At 42.4% G+C, this 19620-nt stretch overlaps 1 protein-coding gene across 1 annotated transcript; it reads right to left on the bottom strand.

The window, feature by feature from the left end:
- Positions 1–66: 66 nt before the first annotated feature.
- LOC115193768 (filensin) lies at positions 67–14430 on the bottom strand. The gene is made up of 8 exons (XM_029752738.1): positions 13861–14430; positions 13120–13180; positions 12276–12371; positions 4793–4885; positions 3786–3899; positions 2516–2736; positions 2016–2107; positions 67–1598 (listed from the first exon to the last, which is right to left on the bottom strand). The coding sequence occupies exons 1-8, from the start codon at positions 14229–14231 to the stop codon at positions 670–672; spliced, it is 1977 nt and encodes a 658-aa protein (XP_029608598.1). The 5' UTR covers positions 14232–14430; the 3' UTR covers positions 67–669.
- Positions 14431–19620: the final 5190 nt, after the last annotated feature.

The following is a 19620-nucleotide window of genomic DNA, read 5'->3' as shown; positions in this document are numbered from 1 at the left end:
TTTGTTTGTAAAGCAACAGTGTGTCATAACAGCGGTCTTAACATTAAAACACAAAGACAGTAGAGCTTTGTGCTTTTGAAACTTGATCATTTTTTATTATTAAAGCAGTTTTATACACAGCAAGACTGTGTTGAGGTCGGTCAATGGCATCCAATTGCACAAATTAAGTCTTGGGTGGAGGTTTGGGGCAAGGTTTGATTTGGAAGGGTGGCAAACATCCATGAGGGCAGTAGCATGTAATCAATTTTTTCACACATCAAAGTCATGTTTTTATTCACTTTATTTTTTTGGGGGGGGGGGGCGAGGGGGCTTGTGCTGTTGTTTCGATGTTGGTACTTTGAGTTTTCAGACAGTAAAGGCATAAGGTATTGGCGTAGGTAGAAACAACAACAGCAGCATTATGGAACCAGCTAACTCTTGCTCAACACAAAGCCAGAGAGCGTGAGTGGATGGAGGAGCAGTATCAGCAATGTGGAAGGAGTCTTTCGCAGTTTCCTATGTGAAGACTGGCTCTTCGCAGTTGGTCTCATTCACAGTTGAACAGTGTTTTTAGAATGTCTTTAGCAGAGTTTCATATTGGTCTCATTGTTTGTTCTTGCTGGCATAAGGTGAGGTGGGACTTGTGAGGAGCCTGTCCAGCTCTTTTGGTCAAGGTCAGTCTCCTCAGACTCAGTGCTTCTTCTTGCTTGTCTTCTCAATCATGGTCTCCACCACCATGGCCGTCTCCTCATAGCCCTTGGTCTTGCGGTCTTTGGAGAACTTTTCCACTGACTCCACCATCTCCACCTTCTCATAGCTCATGGAGTCAGGGGGCATGCTGCTAGCGCCACGGGGGGAGGGCATGGGAGGAAGGCCCCTGCGACGACTGTCATCTTTACCTCCCTTGGGTCCGGAGGGATTGCTGGGGAATTTGGGGTCTTTGGGGTCCGGGCCTGGAACTGGGACAGGGTTGGGCTGTGGGGGGGGAGTAGGATCTACGTCCCTAGATTTCCCCTTCCCACCACCTTTTCCACCCTTATCGTCACCCTTGCCACCCTCTCCGTCTGAAGGTGGGGTGGGGATACAGGGGCAAGGGGGTGGCATGGGCTGTGGATGAGGGGGGTCAGGGGGGGGGGTGTATGGGCTGAAGGGGTCATAAGGGGAGACCATGCCGTCACAGATGGTGACAAAGACGTGTCCAGCGGAGGGGCTGGAGGTGTAGAAATGGGGGTGGGGGTAGCTGCCGTCGCCCGTCACCAGCACATAGCGCCCCTTAGTGTAGAAGTCAGCGATTGGCTCTGGCTTCTTGTACTTCCTCATGCGGTCTCTGACGATGTTACAGAGCGTGTCGAAGGCCTTGCTGATCTGAGCTCCGTCTGGGACGTCCTGTGGGGACACACCCGTGTACAGCAAACTCTGCTTCTCCCTATTCACCTCGTCCTCCTCCTCCGCCATCCCTTGCTTCTCATCCTCCATGTGTTCAGCTCCACTGACTCTTTCGTCCTGACCACTGTCCATCACGTCTTTGGGACTGATCTCCTTCTTCTTCAGGACCTTCTTGGCCAAGTTCTTCTGGCGAGGCTTGACACTGCTGATGTCCTGGATGGCTTGGGTGATGTCTGGCAGATAAACAAAATAAACATCTTATATGAGACAAAACACTCTTTAAACATTCTGAAAATATTATTGAAGGGGGAAAGGACTTCCGCGGGACCTGGATCATCCTAACCTGGATCATGAATAGAACCTTTATATAAGACAAAACACACTTTAAAAATTCAAAACACATTATCGAAGGAGGAGAGGACTCCTGCGGAACCTGGATCATCCTAACCATGATCACCATTATCCATGTATAGAACTCAGGAGGATCCATTGTTTGTTGTTTTAAGTTGGTGGGAATCACATCACTGTGTAGCTGTATTCGTTAGGGCTCTAGCTAGTGTGGTTGTAGCCTATGATGACGATGGGTTGTTACGTGTCTGCTCTGTATGTATGGAGACTATCAGTGTGAAGAAGCTGTGGCATGTCCTCACCTCTGCCCCTGCTCGACACGGTGGGTGTGTGGGTAAAGCGGTAATTGGTGGTGAACAAGGTAATGGGAGTCCCAATTATCGCTGAATTCAACCTGTGGAAGAGAATGAGGAAGAAACATGTGATAGTGTATTTGTATGTTAGAATTACTAATATAATGTTTAGTACTAAGAGGAAAATTCCTTTGTCCTTTTTCTAATTACTTTCCCATTTTTGTATTGTGAGGCTGTAAAGAAAATATGTATTGATAAAGTAAACAAAAAAAGATTAGGCCATATTAAAGGGGATTAAATATTACATTAAAAATAAATAACCCTCCTGAAGAGATATTCAAACATGATTAAACAAATCTGAGGTGGAAAACACACAAATATAATATCCAACACTGCCACCATGTGGCTGATATATTCTACTACAAGATTTTGCAGAGTCAACACATTGAAGTGCTTCCTAATATCCAGTAGCAGGACACTGGTCACTGTGTGTTGTGGTTAGTAATTACCTGTTGTCCTCATTCTCAATGATCCTCTTGTACCTCTCCAGCTCATTCTCCAGGGAGATCTGGTACATGGCCAGGTGGCGGCACTCGTTGGTGTATTTCTCCAGGGACCTCTCAGCCTCCTCAATGTCCTTTCTCAGAGACTCAATTTGCTCGTTGTACAGCTGGATCTCATCGTCATAGCTCTCCTGGGTGCTCTTGATGGAATTCTCCAACACTGACGTCTGACACAGAGAGAGAGATAAATCGGATTATCATTTCAATATAGATGTGGGAAACATTTTATCATATGGTATTCTACTGTACACTGCTTACAAAAAATTACAAAATCAGAATAGAAAAAAAAAAAAAAAAATCAGAATAGATGTCATATAGAAAAGTTCAACTTAATTTTTGGCCCATCTGATTATTTAAGCGATCGTTGTCATTCCTGCTTGGTCATCGAACTATGCTAACATGCCAGCTGTCTGACTATAAAAAGACAGAATAAATCAGAACATCATGACTACTGTACTCTCTGAGGATGTTGTGGTGACAACTGTAGTACTACACAGGTGTTCAACCCACATACGTATTCAATCTTCATGGCAACCTGTCTCCGATTGAAAATTGAGCCTTTAGAGTTTTCAGAGAAATAAATGATAATTATTTCGTTCAAATATTCAGATTTCTTGCAATTATAGTCACACAATTTAAAAAAGTCTGAGTTATAGAATGCCATTTGAAAACGTTTTGCTAGGAAACACAAACAGTCATGAGGTACAGGCTACAGAAAATGAACAAAGTGAAAAGCATCATTTGGGAAGAAAGCAGAGGTAGGGACAAAACAAAACTAAAATGAAGGGATGCTCATTTAAGAAATTATTCAATAGATTCACAACTTTTGGAGAAAATACACATGGACTTTTGGATCAGTTTGAGGTAAACATTGAGAGTTGTTTTTTTGTCCTATGTCTTTTAGTTTTTACTAGTATTTTTCTAAGAGACACCTGTATTTTCCTGCTTCTCTGTTGCTTGTATCATATTTACTCACTAATCTAAAGGTGATGACTGGCACCTACTGGTGCCCCTGTGCAACTACAACCAATTGATGTACTGTCCTCCATGGGTACATGTAAATTGTCTACCTCAAGTCAAGTGGCTACCTCATCTCCCTTCCTCACTAATATGCATAGGGAGTAGGGCCTAGGGGTTGATTTGGAATGTGACACTTTCAAACACTTGAGCATGAGATGTTTGCTAAGTTATCACAGTAATGGAGACAGGAACCTACCTCGGTCTGCAGATGCAGCTTCTGTGCCTGGAGCTGGCAGAGGGCGCTCTTGTACTCCTCCAGCTGGCTTTGCAGGGCTGGAACTCTCCTCTGGGCCAGCTGCTTGTCTTGCTCCTTCACACAGAAACAGTTATAGTACACAATGATCACACAGAGACAAGACAGGCCAGTTATAACACATAGCGATCACACAAAGGGACCACAGGCCAGTTATAACACAGAGATCACACAAAGGGACCACAGGCCAGTTATAACACATAGAGATCACACAAAGGGACCACAGGCCAGTTATAACACAGAGATCACACAAAGGGACCACAGGCCAGTTATAACACAGAGATCACACAAAGGGACCACAGGCCAGTTATAAAACAGAGATCACACAAAGGGACCACAGGCCATTTATAATACACACTGAACAACTAGACAGGCATTCAACATGTACATTGAGTATACCAAACATTAGGAACGTCCTAATATTGAGTTGCAATTGTCTCTAGGCTTAAAAATACATCTTTAAGCTGTCTCCTCCCCTTTATCTACACTGATTAATGTGGATTTAACAAGTGACATCAATAAGGGATCATAGCTTTCACCTGGATTCACCTGGTCAGTCTGTCATGGAAAGAGCATGTTTTGTATACTCGGTGTACATTAGATTACAGTGCTTTTACTTGCAACTTCATAGACAGACAAGCAAACAGCTTACAGACTGACAGCATCAACATACTTTCTATAAAGGGACAACATGACACACAGAGCTGGGATTAACTGTCATAATAATAAACAGAAGCTTATTATAAAAGGCAGTCACACTTCACAGAAATGTCAGTACACATTAACACATTGGAACAAATCACAACACATTTTCCAGTCAAAGACACAAAGTTCAGCTCACATAGCTGATTCCACTGGTGGTCCTTGTGGCTCTATTGTTATCTGGTCTGACACCCCTGGTCTGACTCAGCTGGTTCCCCTGGACACAGAAAGATGCCTGGTGACCTTACCTCAGAGATGCCCACGGCCACGTTGGGCCCCAGGATTATTGTCTGGTTGATCTGGTGCAGGATGTTCACGTAGGTCTGGATCTCTGCCAGGTTCTACAGGGGGTGGGGGGTGAGAGGAATAAAGGAGATGCGGGGAGGAGAGGGGATTAATTTGACATTATATTTTACTTGAAATTATCTTGTATACATACTGCTGCTGTATCAAATGAAAAATAAACGTTGCCTTTAAAACACAAACATTGCATTTAAGACGTTCCCCAAGACAATATTAGATCCTGGACTATAAAAAATAAAGGGGACTGTCATACAGGGTGGGTGTATTTAATATATTTGGGATTAGAGTACAGTACACAACGTCTATGTACTCTAATCCTAACTTTATGAAATATACCCACCCTGTATGTCATCCCTTTATTTTCCTCAGTATTATGTGTGCACTGTGTATTTGGAATCCAGGGTCTGTACAGTACACAATATCCATAACCAACTTAGTGGCCGTGTGGTTAGGGTCCGCCCTGATATCGAAAAGTTAGGAGCAGGGCCGGTCCTTGCCATTCTGCCGCCCTAGGTGAGACCAAAAAAAGTCACCCCTACAAAACTAGAATAGTGTATTGTACGTATTTTCCTGATGTTGAAATCAGGCAAATTTTGGGTTCTGAATGAAAGTTGAAAATAAGTCATTTATAGACGTCTATGTTTGAGCAAAATCAAGGTTGGTCCAGACCTGACAAAATCTGAACCAAACATACACATCTATGATTGGTTCAGATTTGGTCCGGATCAAAAACCAATGTCTGTGGATGTGGAAATCAAGGCCTGTCAAGACTGCACCAAAAAAAGACGTCCAAAAGGCATTGGCGTCGGTACGTGCTTACTGAGCTGTACCCTACAGGGTTGCCTGAAATTGCATTTTATGAATGCCAATCAATGTGGTAAGCCTACCATTTGTTAAACACCCCCAAAAAACATCCAAGACGTCGGCTCATGCTTACAGCATTCTGCAGCGATACGCCATCCTATCTAGTTTGCACTTAGCGGACTATAATTTGTTTTTCAACAGGACAATGACCTAACACACCTCCAGGCTGTGTAAGGGCTATTTGACCAAGAAGGAGAGTGATGGAGAGCTGCATCAGATGATCTGGCCGCCACAATCACCCAACCTAAACCCAATTGAGATAGGTTTGGGATGAGTTGGACCGCAGAGTGAAGGAAAAGCAGCCAACAAGTGTGTGAACTCCTTCAAGACTGTTGTAAAAACATTCCAGGTGAAGCTGGTTGAGAGAATGCCAAGAGTGTGCAAAGCTGTCAGCAAGGCAAGTGGTTGCTACTTTGAAGAATCTAAAATATAAATCATATTTTGATGTGTTTAACACTTTTTTGTTATTAGATGATTCCATATGTTTTATTTCATAGTTTCAACAATGTAGAAAATAGTAAAACTAAAGAAAAACCCTGGAATGAGTAGGTGTATCCAAACTTTTGACTGGTACTGTATGTTAGATCATATTTTTGACAGAACGTTGGTGGACGCCGCAGCGCTACGTCTCTAGAACAGCACACTGGAGAGGCACGCTGGGAATGGATAAGCAAAATATTTTTGCCCCTGCCTTTGACAAAGTGGGCACTGCTTATCACAGGTTAGCATCAGTGCTCACCTAAAAAGCCCATATGCCACTGGATGAGAGAAATTGAAATTGTTTTTGAACAGAATTTTGTAAGGCTTTATTTGTACTTGTTGGAGGTGTATCTTGGTCAGTTTAGCTCAGAAAATGCCGCCCTCGTCAATCTGCCGCCATAGGTGGCCGCCTAATCCTGCCTGATGGAGGGCTGGCCATGGTTAGGAGTTCAATCCCTGGCCAAGTAATACCAAAGACTGTAAACATGGAACCACTCAGCATTAAGTAGCTAATGTAGATTGGGGGTAAGGCCCTGTGATAGACTAGCGTTCCCTGTCCAGGGGGTGTACAACATCAAGCTGCCTCACACTACAGAAACAGGAGACAGGCTTCTGCTCCTATGAGCTGTTCCAAGCTAAGGCTTGTGCAAGGCAACTTACTTCCCAGCTACCATTTTTGAAATCTGTAACTAATTCTAGTAAATCAGGGGGATTTACATTAACATAATTTAGCAGACGACTTACAGTAGTGAGTGCGTACATTTTCATACTGGTCCCCTGTGGGAATCAAATCTACAACCAAATCAAATCCAATTTTATTGGTCACATACACATGGTTAGCAGATGTTAATGCAAGTGTAGTGAAATGCTTGTGCTTTTAGTTCCGACCATGCAGTGATATCTAACAAGTAATCTAACAATTTCACAACAACTACCTTATTCACACAAGTGTAAAGGAATGAATAAGAATATGTACATATGGATGAGCGATGGCCGAACGGCATAGGCAAGATGCAGTAGATGGTATAGAGTACAGTATATACATATGAGATGAGTAATGTAGGGTATGTAAACATTATATAAAGTGGCATTGTTTAAAGTGATTAGTGATACATTTATTACATCCAATTTTTTATTATTAAAGTGGCTAGAGATTTGAGTCAGTATGTTGGCAGCAGCCACTCAATGTGTTAGTGATGGCTGTTTAACAGTCTCTCGGTCCCAGCTTTGATGCACCTGTACTGACCTCGCCTTCTGGATGGTAGCGGGGTGAACAGGCAGTGGCTTAGGTGGTTGTTGTCCTTGATGATTTTTTTGGCCTTTCTGTGACATCGGGTGGTGTAGGTGTCTTGGAGGGCAGGTAGTTTGCCCCCGGTGATGCGTTGTGCAGACCTCACTACCCTCTGGAGAGCCTTGCGGTTGTGGGCGGAGCAGTTGCCATACCAGGCGGTGATACAGCCCGACGGGATGCTTTCGATTGTGCATCTGTAAAGGTTTGTGAGTGTTTTTAGTGACAAGACAAATTTCTTCAGCCTCCTGAGGTTGAAGAGGCGCTGCTGCGCCTTCTTCACCACGCTGTCTGTGTGGGTGGACCATTTGAGTTTGTCCATGATGTGTACGCCGAGGAACTTAAATCTTTCCACCTTCTCCACTACTGTCCCGTCGATGTGGATAGGGGGGTGCTCCCTCTGCTGCTCCCTCTCCTTTGTTTTGTTAACGTTGAGTGTGAGGTTGTTTTCCTGACACCACACTCCGAGGGCCCTCAGCCCTCTCTGTAGGCCGTCTCGCCGTTGTTGGTAATCAAGCCTACCACTGTAGTGTCGTCTGCAAAATTGATGATTGAGTTGGAGGCGTGCATGGCCACGCAGTCATGGTTGAACAGGGAGTACAGGAGAGGGCTGAGAACGCACCCTTGTGGGGCCCCAGTGTTGAGGATTAGCGGGGTGGAGATGTTGTTTCCTACCCTCACCACATGGGGGCGGTACGTCAGAAAGTCCAGGACCCAGTTGCACAGGGTGGGGTCGAGACCCAGGGTCTCGAGCTTAATGACGAGTTTGGGTACTATGGTGTTAAATGCTGAGCTGTTGTCGATGAACAGCATTCTTACATAGGCATTCCTCTTGTCCAGATGGGTTAGGGCAGTGTGCAGTGTGATTACGATTGCGTCGTCTGTGGACCTATTGGGTGTTAAGCAAATTAGAGTGGGTCTAGGGTGTCAGGTAGGGTGGAGGTGATATGATCCTTGACTAGTCTCTCAAAGCACTTCATGATGACGGAAGTGAGTGCTACGTGGCGATAGTCGTTTAGCTCAGTTACCTTAGCTTTCTTGGGAACAGGAATAATGGTGGCCCTCTTGAAGCATGTGGGAACAGCAGACTGGGATAGTTATTGATTGAATATGTCCCAGCCAGCTGGTCTGTGCATGCTCTGAGGATGCGGCTAGGGATGCCGTCTAGGCAGGCATCCTTGCGAGGGTTAACACGTTTAAATGTTTTACTCACGTTGGCTGCGGTGAAGGAGAGTCCGCAGGTTTTGGTAGCGGGCCGTGTCGGTGGCACTGTATTGTCCTCAAAGCGAGAGAAGAAGTTGTTTCATTTGTCTGGGAGCAAGACATCGGGGTCCGCGACGGGGCTGGTTTTCTTTTTGTAGTCCGTGATTGACTGTAGACCCTGCCACATTCCTCTAGTGTCTGAGCCGTTGGCATTGCAAGCGCCATGCTCTACCAACTGAGCCACACAGGATCAGTTATTTGTGTCAGAAGGGCATGGGCCGGAATCAAACCCACGCCGACACTGTAGACCTATATGTGGGCGTGGAAGGCAGCAGCCCTAACCGCTAGACCACCCCAGGCCACTATTGAACTAAATGTTGACTGTTCAATCGTAACCTTAATCTACACATGACATTTGTATGTCGTAGCCTAGTGGAGACCAATATCTAGCTTGTGTCATTAAGCTATATAAAACAATGGTTGTTAATGTGTATGGCTGCATTTCAGATAAATGTTTGTACATTTGAATGTTGCAGTAATAGGACCTATGCCTAGCGTTTGAGTGAGTGAGAGAGAATCTTATTTTGAAAGCAAGTCCTGATCCCAATTACTCGACTTCCCCCGCATGGAGAAAGAGAACTGCTCATTTTCAGAGAATAACAAGGCTCATTTGAATTTCCTGATGCATCAGGAAAATGATCTGTGACAAACGAGTGATCAAGTTAAGATCCGACATCTGTAACCTACTTCAACAAGGTACTTCCATTAGAAAAAGGTTTAGCAAAATGTGGTACAGTATGTGGCTAAAGAGGCAGTGGCAATATTGTCTGTTTACAAGGGGCTGTTAATGACCTAGCCAATACCAGCAGCCTCTGTAGCCTCTGTAAATGAGGGCAGTGGTGTGAAGAGTTTGGTAGACCACTGGGCTCATCATTACAGCCTTTAAATGTGTCTAATTGTTTGACTCTCTGATGTGTTCTGCCTGACTTGCATCAGTATAGGCCTAACCTGATGAAGAATTTAAGAGTAAATATGTGTGCAATTACACATTTAATAGCCTCGTTAAGTATGTTGCCTAAGCAAATAAAATGTGTTTGCCGGGTAAACACCAACGCACTGAGGTGGGTTGTTAAATTCACTAGTCATTGATTTAGTTTCAGTATTTATTGATTGGATTGATACGGTCCATCTGGCGGATGTAAACAAAGCATTACAGATGTTTTAAAAAATATATATATATATATATATATATATATATATATATATATATATATATATATATATATATATAAAAATATACAGATGTGGTATCTTAATTTGATCACAGAAAATCCAATTATCCTTGTGATTTATCTAAATTCACTGAAAACCTCCAGTTCTCATTCTCTCTTGCGCTCTCAAACGCTAAAGCACCAGTCAGAATAAAAATCCTACTACTGTAGATCCTACTACTGCCACATTAAAATGTAAAAATGTTTACCTGAAATGCCAGCCTGGTTTCATAGACTAGACATAAGATAGTAAATGTTAACACGGCACTTAAATTAGGATGACACAGTATGTTACGTTTGGTATGGTTACATGTGACAGAAGGTTACTTAAGGCAAAAACAAAAGTAAGGTTGTTGGTCGGGGTGGAGGTGGTGAACATCTAGCATCCCAAAGGCTGCATGTTTGAATCTCATCACGGACAACTTTAGCAACTTTGTAACTACTTACTACTTTTTTGCTACTTTGCATCTACTTAGCATGTTAGCTAACCCTTCCCCTAAACTTAACCTTTTAACCTAACTCCTAACCTTAACCCTAATCTTAAACCCTAACCCCTAGCCTAGCTAACATTAGGATACAACTAGCAATGCAAATGGCTCTGAGAAACAAATAATATTACTACACAGATCATACACGTAAGGTTAGCTAGCGAGCCAGCCAGCTAACGTTAGATAGCTAGCTAACACTGCACTTTAACTTTAAATTAAAATTACTTTGACAAAATTAGAAACGTGTAAAATCTGAAAATGTAGCTAGCTAGACACTCTTACACGTATAAATGGATGGACGCTTCTCCCTCTCTGTCATGGATGCCATGGTTGCCCTTAGTTTGAAGATGTAATTCGGAAACAGGTGTTTTATACAACAGCCTTCTGTGTGTTCTCTTTTTGACTCTGTCTACATATTTGCAATCAAACACCAGAATTTCCTCCATCTCCTTAGCTATCATACTCTAATTCCACTGATTTCAAAACTCGGTCCTCCAGAAAGTGGAGAGCAACCCTTGTGCAGTTCTACTATGTGATATCTTTCAAAAAAGATGGGTTGGAAAGGATTACCTACACATACTGACAGCTCATGTAACAGCTCATGTTATAGACAGAAGCCTGCTACACGGCAGACCAATCCGAACTCATCTCTCGGCATGTCCAGCCCGCTCATTGTCTCAGTTGACTTTTTCCGTGGCTAAACCAACTAGGCTCATCATGTAACAATTTTATTCGTATTTACAGATATTTTATTCGTATTTACAGCATACAAGTTTGTTATTAAGGCACATAAAAGTTCACGTTCCAGAAGGCTCTCCTGTGAAGTTGTGACGTGCGAAATATGCCCTAGTTTCCTGAAACTAGTCACATATTTTGACAGGGAGGCTAAAATGTTTAATTTGGCTCTATACGCCAGCATTTTGGATTTTTACTTTGTGATAAAGTCAGAGGGATAAATATCATATCCCCCCAAAAATGCTAACCTCCCCTGTTATTGGTAATGGTGAGAGGCTAGCATGGTTTTGCAGAATGATCTTTGTACCTCTGTAACTTTCTCACTCATCATTATTCACAATTCATTCATGATTATCCGAAATCATGTTAGCATCCACATGAATGTAGTGTTCAGAAACATATTCTATTCTTATTTACAATAAAAGTCTGTCCAAAATTACACAATACACTATTTACCGTTCCTTTATATTTGGCACAACATAATCCAAAACCCAACCAAATCTAACTGCGAATGCATCCAACAAGTTTGTAGAGTCGCAAGCTTGATGTAGTCATTACGTGCTAGGATTATGGGACCAAATACTACACTTTTGACTACTTTAATACACTATAAGTGAATTTGTCCAAATAGTTATGACACCTTCAAATGGGGGGACTAGATACATAAAGTGATCTCAAATCCAAAATGCTGGAGTATAGAGCCAAATTAAAAGTTGTAGCTTCACTGTCTAAATAAATACAGAAGGGAGTGTATTGGTCTCCAGTACGACATGCATGTGTATCCGAAATGCAGCGCTAGGCTACAGCCAATAGCCTACTGTAGCCTATGAAAACAAATATTTTTCATAATCAAATCCTTTTGCTGCAGGATTATGTTACTCCTGTTGCGAGACTGGTCAATTTAAGATCCTACATCTGCATGTTGAAAGGCACACAAATACTGTACCGGTTTCCTTTGCAATAAGTCTTTTTTTAAATGATTAGTACACTCCACTGACCTAAAATACTTCCCCCAGGGCCAATTGTATGATTGTACAATATAAAGGCAGAATGAGTTTGTAATAGATTGCAGATGATGTGTAGGTTGTATACCTCTTACCTTCCTGTGTCTGTCTTTGGTGGAGTTGATGTCGTCCTGAAGGAACTGGGACTGGATCTGAAACTCCAGGTTCCTCAACAGGGTATAGTCAGCCTCCTAGGAGAGGAGAGCAGAGGAGAAAAGGACAAGTGGAGAGGAGAGGAAAATAAAAGAGGGAAGAGAAAATAAAAGAAGCGAAGAAGATGGGAGCAAAAGAGAAGAGAGAGAGAGAGGCAAGTCGATAGGTAGATATCCACTCCTCATAAAGCCTCACACAGTATTATACTGCATTTATTATTCATCTGAACACCACACAAAGCCTTTTCTTCACTAGTACATTCCTCCATTATGTCTAAAGCCTCTGATATCACTAACCCAGAAAGACAGCGATATGATAAGACATTTTAATTCAGTTCCATCAGCTCACTGTATTGTCCTGACCTCATAAGCTTTGTCTCTCAGCCCCAAAGTCCTATCAGGATTGCAGTTACACAATATAATTATGATTCTACCACTCTGGACAAAGCTTGTAGATTATTAACCAGACAGATTATATATTACATATTTTCTGTTGTTCCACATTGCAAAGCCCCTTTCATGCAAAGTGCTTATGCAGAAAACTTTGCTCATAAATTGTGTTTTATGGTTAGGGCGCTAATAATGCAGCATGACAGTTTAGCAGGTGTATTACAGTTTAACATAGTAGGCGGTTTCCCGCAAACAGATTAGGCTTAGTCCTGGACTAAAAAGCAAGCCCAATGGAGAATGTCCATCAAATTATTTTTTGTCCGGGACTAAGTTTCATTTCGTTTTTTTTTTACATTAAATTAAATGGGGGAAATTGTCATAGGACTCACACACATACCTTGTTGAGTTGTTCCAATGTACCCCGCAGCTGTTCTTGATACTCACATTCATTTCTGTATCTTTGGAGTACAAAAACATAGTCACAAAACATAAATTCAAGAATTATGTGTGGCCTACCTTGTATTGCTCTGTCATTTACATGAGTTTGTGTATTGAGCACATTGAGAGGATCAACTTTTCTCTATTGGGCTTTTCTGACTTTACAATGTCTGTAAAACAACACATTTCACTGCACCTATCTGTGTGACAATAAAACACTATTTTTTTTAGTTTTTATTAACTATTTATTTTCCTTAATCAACCTGACTCCCCTTGAGAACACTTGAAAGGGATGTTTGTTATCTTTTTCAGCACACAACCACTTGTGCAGCATTCCTCTTAGTACTGTCTTGGTGTTAGAAGGTAAAAATCCATGACACTTACCATGACTGAACTCACAGCACCTGCCATTTCCATGTCAATAAACCCCTTTATTGAAGACAGACTTTCAACAGGTGGACAATGTATCACAGTCAGATTATCGGGGAGAACGAAGCCTTCACCAGCATACAAACAGTTTACTCTGCATCTGGTCTAGAGAAGGGCACCTCACCCCTGCACTGCTTACTCACAGCCGGTGGCCCATCCACACTTTCCTTCTCTCTGACCCACACATCAGTTTTAAAAAACACACTAGTCCTACTAACGCACGCACACAAATACACGCACGCACACCTTCAAACTCACGGACATCACTTACTTGTTGGTGAACTCGTCCAGCATGCGGCATGAGTCCTTCAGCTCTCGCTCAAGCTTGGCACGGTCAGCGGAGAGCTCGCGGATGCGCTGCTGGTTCAGGCCGATCTGTTCGGTAAAGGCCTCCTCGAGCCCACTAGCCTCCTCCATCCGCTGCAGCGTCTCTAGCTGCTTCCGGAACACGGCATTGCGCTGCTCCAGCACGCGTGCCCGGTTGATGTAGCGGGCGAAACGGTTGTTGAGTTCCTGCAGGCTCTCCCAGCCCTGGATGGCCGAGGCACCCGCCGACGCGTCAGGGCCATAGGGCTCCTCGAAGACATCGGAGCGCTCATACTTCTCCTTGCGCACCTCGTGCTTGTAACTGGTCTGGTGCATGGTGGTGGTTGTCGCTCTCCCGCTGTCTCGGTTGGTGTTATCCCCGGAGTGCGTTCTCCCCTTTAGCACCTTTAGTGTGTGAAAACTCGGGTGCTCACCCTTGGCTGTCTCATGCTAGACTAAAGACTGCCCGGCCCCTGCCGGCTGCGAAATAGACCCCCACAAATCTCCTGCTGGCCTGATCCCACGCAAGCCGCGCTCATAGGGCCTTCCAGAGTTTGTTAGCCTTTGTGGCTGACATTACAAAAGCTCTGCCAATGATGATCAAGCAAAAAGACAAAAACAAACGGCAGACAGGCGAGGGGGAATATTGCTGTGTCAAATGGACCATTATGAGAAGCCTCATTGTTTCCAATGAACTGTTTTTCTAGATCTCGGTTTGATTTATAGGGAATTTTGGACTATGGCCTAGGTTTACCACATGACCAAGTGGAAATAGCATGCTGTGCAGGTTTTTGCTACAGGCTATAGACAATTTCTAATGTGCCAAAAGTACTCTAGTAACCCCTAAAGCAGATTTGAGCTATTTTGTTCTCCTACTGGTTATTATACAAACTGTTACAAATTGGCAAGCCCTGTCACATCCTTCATCACACAAGTGAATTTAATATTCATAGATGTCCGCAAACATTAAATTATTACACACAATAACCCACAGAAAGCATTGGCCAAGATCCAGCTCAAATAATGAAATTGATCAGTCATACATTATTCAAACCGTTCCAATTGCGCAAAGATTATACGAAAGTACAATCCCACTGATGGGAGTCACAACAATTGACTGACTGTCCTAGGGGTAAAAAAATACATTTTTATCAAATGCATGAGAAAAATACATATGGGACCAAAGGGTTTGGTCTTATGGATACTGCAGATGATCTTGGAATGTTTGGTTTAGCTCTCAACTTGTCTACTGAATATTCTGAATGTATTGACTGTACACAAATCGACAGCCTGCTTCTTTTTCATGTATGGGGATTGGTGTTACTGTAAAATGTGTATTCCTCTGTGGAATTAGCTAATTCAAGGCCAGGAGCAGCCACAGTAACACTAGTATCTGTACAAATGAGCTTTTGTTGCATCCACCCTCACCTCACAACAACACACCAAAAGCCAAAGGAGCTCTCTCTCTCTCTCGCCTAAGTTTATATGAGGATGGTGTTGCTGCTCCTTTTGAGGAAAGCTCTCAACCTGAAATACCTCAGAAATTCAGTGAATGTTTACATAAATTGTAAAAATGTCAAATAGAACCCAGACGGCAGCTTTTTTCAGGGACACTGATAATGCTTGTGCCTCAAGCAATGCTATTTAAGCTGTGTCTGGTGGGTGGTGTGTGTGTGTGTGTGTGTGTGTGTGTGTGTGCATGTGTGACCTCACTTCACATTGCAGCAGACCAGTGTTGGTTGAGTAGCGCAGGTTGAGTGCATAAATTACTCATCTTGTTCCAGGGCGATAGCCGTGCTCTGCTATGTACGTTTACATGACTTCATGACCTCAAGATCTAACCCAGCTGTGTCAGTTTGTGTGTTGACACATATTGTATTTATATATTGTATGTGTACTTTATTCATATGGTGTGTGTGCATTAGGGCATTGTCCTGTGTGGTGGGTGGTCACACTCGACAGATCTAGAGGGGCTGTCTGCCCATATAAGGCTGAATGGAGCACATGCCACAATGTATTACATCAGCACTTCTGACCGTAGAAAAGCCAGGGGTTCAGAGGAAAAAATGGTTATGCAGTGCAGGCAGCTAGAACTGGACATAGGCTCCTAGTTCTGTAAAATATATGTTAGTATTAGTATTACTGAACAAAAATATAAACACAACATTCAACAATTTCAAAGATTTTGAGTTACAGTTCATAGAAGAAAATCAGTAAATTAAAATAAATTCATTAGGCCCTAATCTATGTATTTCACATGACTGGGCAGGGGCTTAGACATGGCTTAGACATTTTTGTTCAGTATATATTAATTTGTTAGTTCAGTCCACTGTAGGCCCCTATTGTTGTACCTTACAATAACACTGTCACACTGTATAATGATAGGAGACAAGCACAGGAATATGTAATAGGGGGTTTTATTTTCTCCACCCAAACAAAAGAGCGAGGAGTAAACCTCTTAATAATACACGGGACGAGACCTGTAAAACAAGTGCACAATAACACGTAGCATGGAAGCCGATACAACACAGGTACTCACAAGACCAATGGACACAATAACAATAACTGACAAGGACAATGGGAAGCAGAGGGCACATATATACAAACATACTAATCAGGGGGAATGGGAACCCTGTGTGCGTAATGAGACAAGACAGTCCGGGGTTGGTGGTATTTTGTTATTTATTTCACCTTTATTTAACCAGGTAGGCCAGTTGAGAAAAAGTTCTCATTAACAACTGCGACCTGGCCAAGATAAAGCAAAGCAGTGCGACACAAACACAGAGTTACACATGGGATAAACAAACATACAGTCAATAACACAATAGAAACATCTATATATATATAGTGTGTGCAAATGTAGTAAGGTTAGGGAGGTAAGGCAATAAATAGTCCATAGTGGCAAAATATTTACAATGTAGCATTAACACTGGAGTGATAGATGTGCAGAAGATGTGCAAGTAGAGATACTGGGGTGCAAAGGAGCAAAACAAATACATTTTTGCAAGTGGTTCTAGTCACTGGCAGCAGAGAACTGGAAGGAAAGGCGGCCAAAGGAGGAGTTGGCTTTGGGGATGACCAGTGAACTATACAGTTGAAGTCGGAAATGTACATACACTTAGGTTGGAGTCATTAAAATTTGTTGTTCAACCACTCCATAAAATTCTTGTTATCAAACTATAGTTTTGGCAATGTCACACCATGACCGAGGAGAGCCCTCGGGGTGCTCTGTGGTGTAATAGGTCAGAGCGTGACTAGTGTGTTCCTTTTCCCACCTGCGATGTGGGATATTGTTTGTTTTGTATGTGTGCTTATGTGTGCTACGTATTTCACATCGTTATATCTTTATTATTATTAAAATGTGGAACTCTACTCACGCTGTGCCTTGGTCCAATTATTTATATGACGATCATGACAGGCAAGTCGGTTAGGACATCTACTTTGTGCATGACACAAGTCATTTTTCCAACAATTGTTACAGACAGATTATTTCACTTAATCACAATTCCAGTGGGTCAGAAGTTTTCATAAACTAAGTTGACAGTGCCTTCAAACAGCTTGGAAAATTCAAGATAATTATGTCATGGCTTTAGAAGCTTCTGATAGGCTAATTGACATACTTGGAGTCAATTGGCGGTGTACCTGTGGATATATTTCAAGGTCTACCTTCAAACTCAGTGCCTCTTTGCTTGACATCATGGGAAAATCAAAAGAAAATCAGCCAAGACCTCAGAAAAAAAATTGTAGACCTCCACAAGTCTGGTTCATCCTTGGGAGCAATTTCCAAACGCCTGAAGGTACCACATTCATCTGTACAAACAATAGTATGCACGTATAAACACCATGGGACCCCGCAGCCGTCATACTGCTCAGGAAGGAGACACGTTGTGTCTCCTAGAGATGAACGTACTTTGGTGCGAAAAGTGCAAATCAATCCCAGAACAACAGCAAAGGACCTTGTGAAGATGCTGGAGGAAACAGGTACAAAAGTATCTATATCCACAGTAAAACGAGTCCTATATCGACATATCCTGAAAGGCCGCTCAGCAAGGAAGAAGCCACTGCTCCAAAACTGCCATGAAACTGCCATGAAAAAGCCAGACTACGGTTTGCAAATGCACATGGGGACAAAGATTGTACTTTTTGGAGAAATGTCCTCTGGTCTGATGAAACAAAAATAGAACTGTTTGGCTATAATGACCATCGTTATGTTTGGAGGAAAAAGGGGGAGGCTTGCAAGCTGAAGAACACCATCCCAACCATGAAGCAGCAATCGGTTGGAGAGCATGCATTTAGTTTTACTTGCATTTTAGAGCAGTTGGAGGCCACGGAAGGAGTGTTGTATGGCATTGAAGCTCGTCTGGACTTTTGTTAACCTGTCTGGGCTAGGGGGCAGTATTTTCACGGCCGGATGAAAAACATACCCAATTTAAACAGGTTACTACTCTGGCCCAGAAACTAGAATATACATATGATTAGTAGATTTGGATAGAAAACACTGACGTTTCTAAAACTGTTTGAATGGTGTCTGTGAGTATAACAGAACTCATATGGCAGGCAAAAAACGGAGAAAATTCCAAGCAGGAAGTGGAAAGTCTGAGAATTGTAGTTCTGCTTTTGATTCTCTATCGAAACTACAGTGTCTGTGGGGGACGTTGCACTTCCTAAGGCTTCCATTGGCTGTCTAAAGCCTTCAGAAAGTGGTTTGAGAATTTTACTGTTACTGGGCAGATAATAGGAGCTCAGTTTCTGAGTGTACTGCCTGGCAACAAAGGGATTGGATATGCTCGGTCCCGCGAGCGCGCCCCTCCTTCTTTTTCTTCTTGAATGAATATGCTATTGTCCGGTTGGAATTTTATCGCAATTTTATGTTAAAAATACCATAAAGATTGATTTTAAACAGCGTTTGACATGCTTCTAAGTATGGTAATGGAACATTTAGACTTTTCATCTCTCGTTCCGCGCTCGCGCGTTATGCCTTTGGAGAAGTGATCTGTACGCACAAACAAAACAGAGGTATTTGTACATAAATATGGATTATTTTGAACAAAAACAACATTTCTTGTGGAAGTAGCAGTCCTGGGAGTGCATTCTGACAAAGATCAGCAAAGTTAAGAGAATATTTCTAATACTATTTCTGAGTTTAGGTTGCGCCGAACTTGGCAGGTGTCTGAATAGCTCGCCGTGATGGCTGAGCTATGTACTCAGAATATTGAAAAATGTGCTTTCTCCGTAAAGCTATTTTAAAATCTGACACAGCGGTTGCATCCAGGGGTAGTCTATCTATAATCCTTAAAATAATTGTTATATATTTTGTCAACATTTATGATGAGTATTTTTGTAAATTGATGTGCACATTCACCGGCCGTTTTGGTGGGAATACATTTTCTGAACATCACGCGTCAATGTAAAATGCTGTTTTTGGATATAAAGATGAACTTTATCGAACAAAACATACATATATTGTGTAACATAATGTCCTAGGAGTGTCATCTGATGAAGATCGTCAAAGGTTAGTGCTTCATTTAGCCGTGTTTTGGGTTTTATTGACACATGTCCTTGCTTGGAAAATGGCTGTGTGATTATTTTTGTCTATGTACTCTCCTAACATAATCAAATGTTTTGCTTTCGCTGTAAAGCCTTTTTGAAATCGGACAATGTGGTTAGATTAACGAGAAGTTTATCTTTAAAATGGTGTAAAATAGTTGTATGTTTGAGAAAGTTG

The sequence above is a fragment of the Salmo trutta genome, chromosome 5 (genome assembly GCF_901001165.1).
Source record: "Salmo trutta chromosome 5, fSalTru1.1, whole genome shotgun sequence".
Lineage (NCBI taxonomy): Eukaryota > Metazoa > Chordata > Actinopteri > Salmoniformes > Salmonidae > Salmo > Salmo trutta.
The sequence above is the reverse complement of the archived record's forward strand: the minus strand, read 5'-3'. Positions and strand labels throughout refer to the sequence as shown.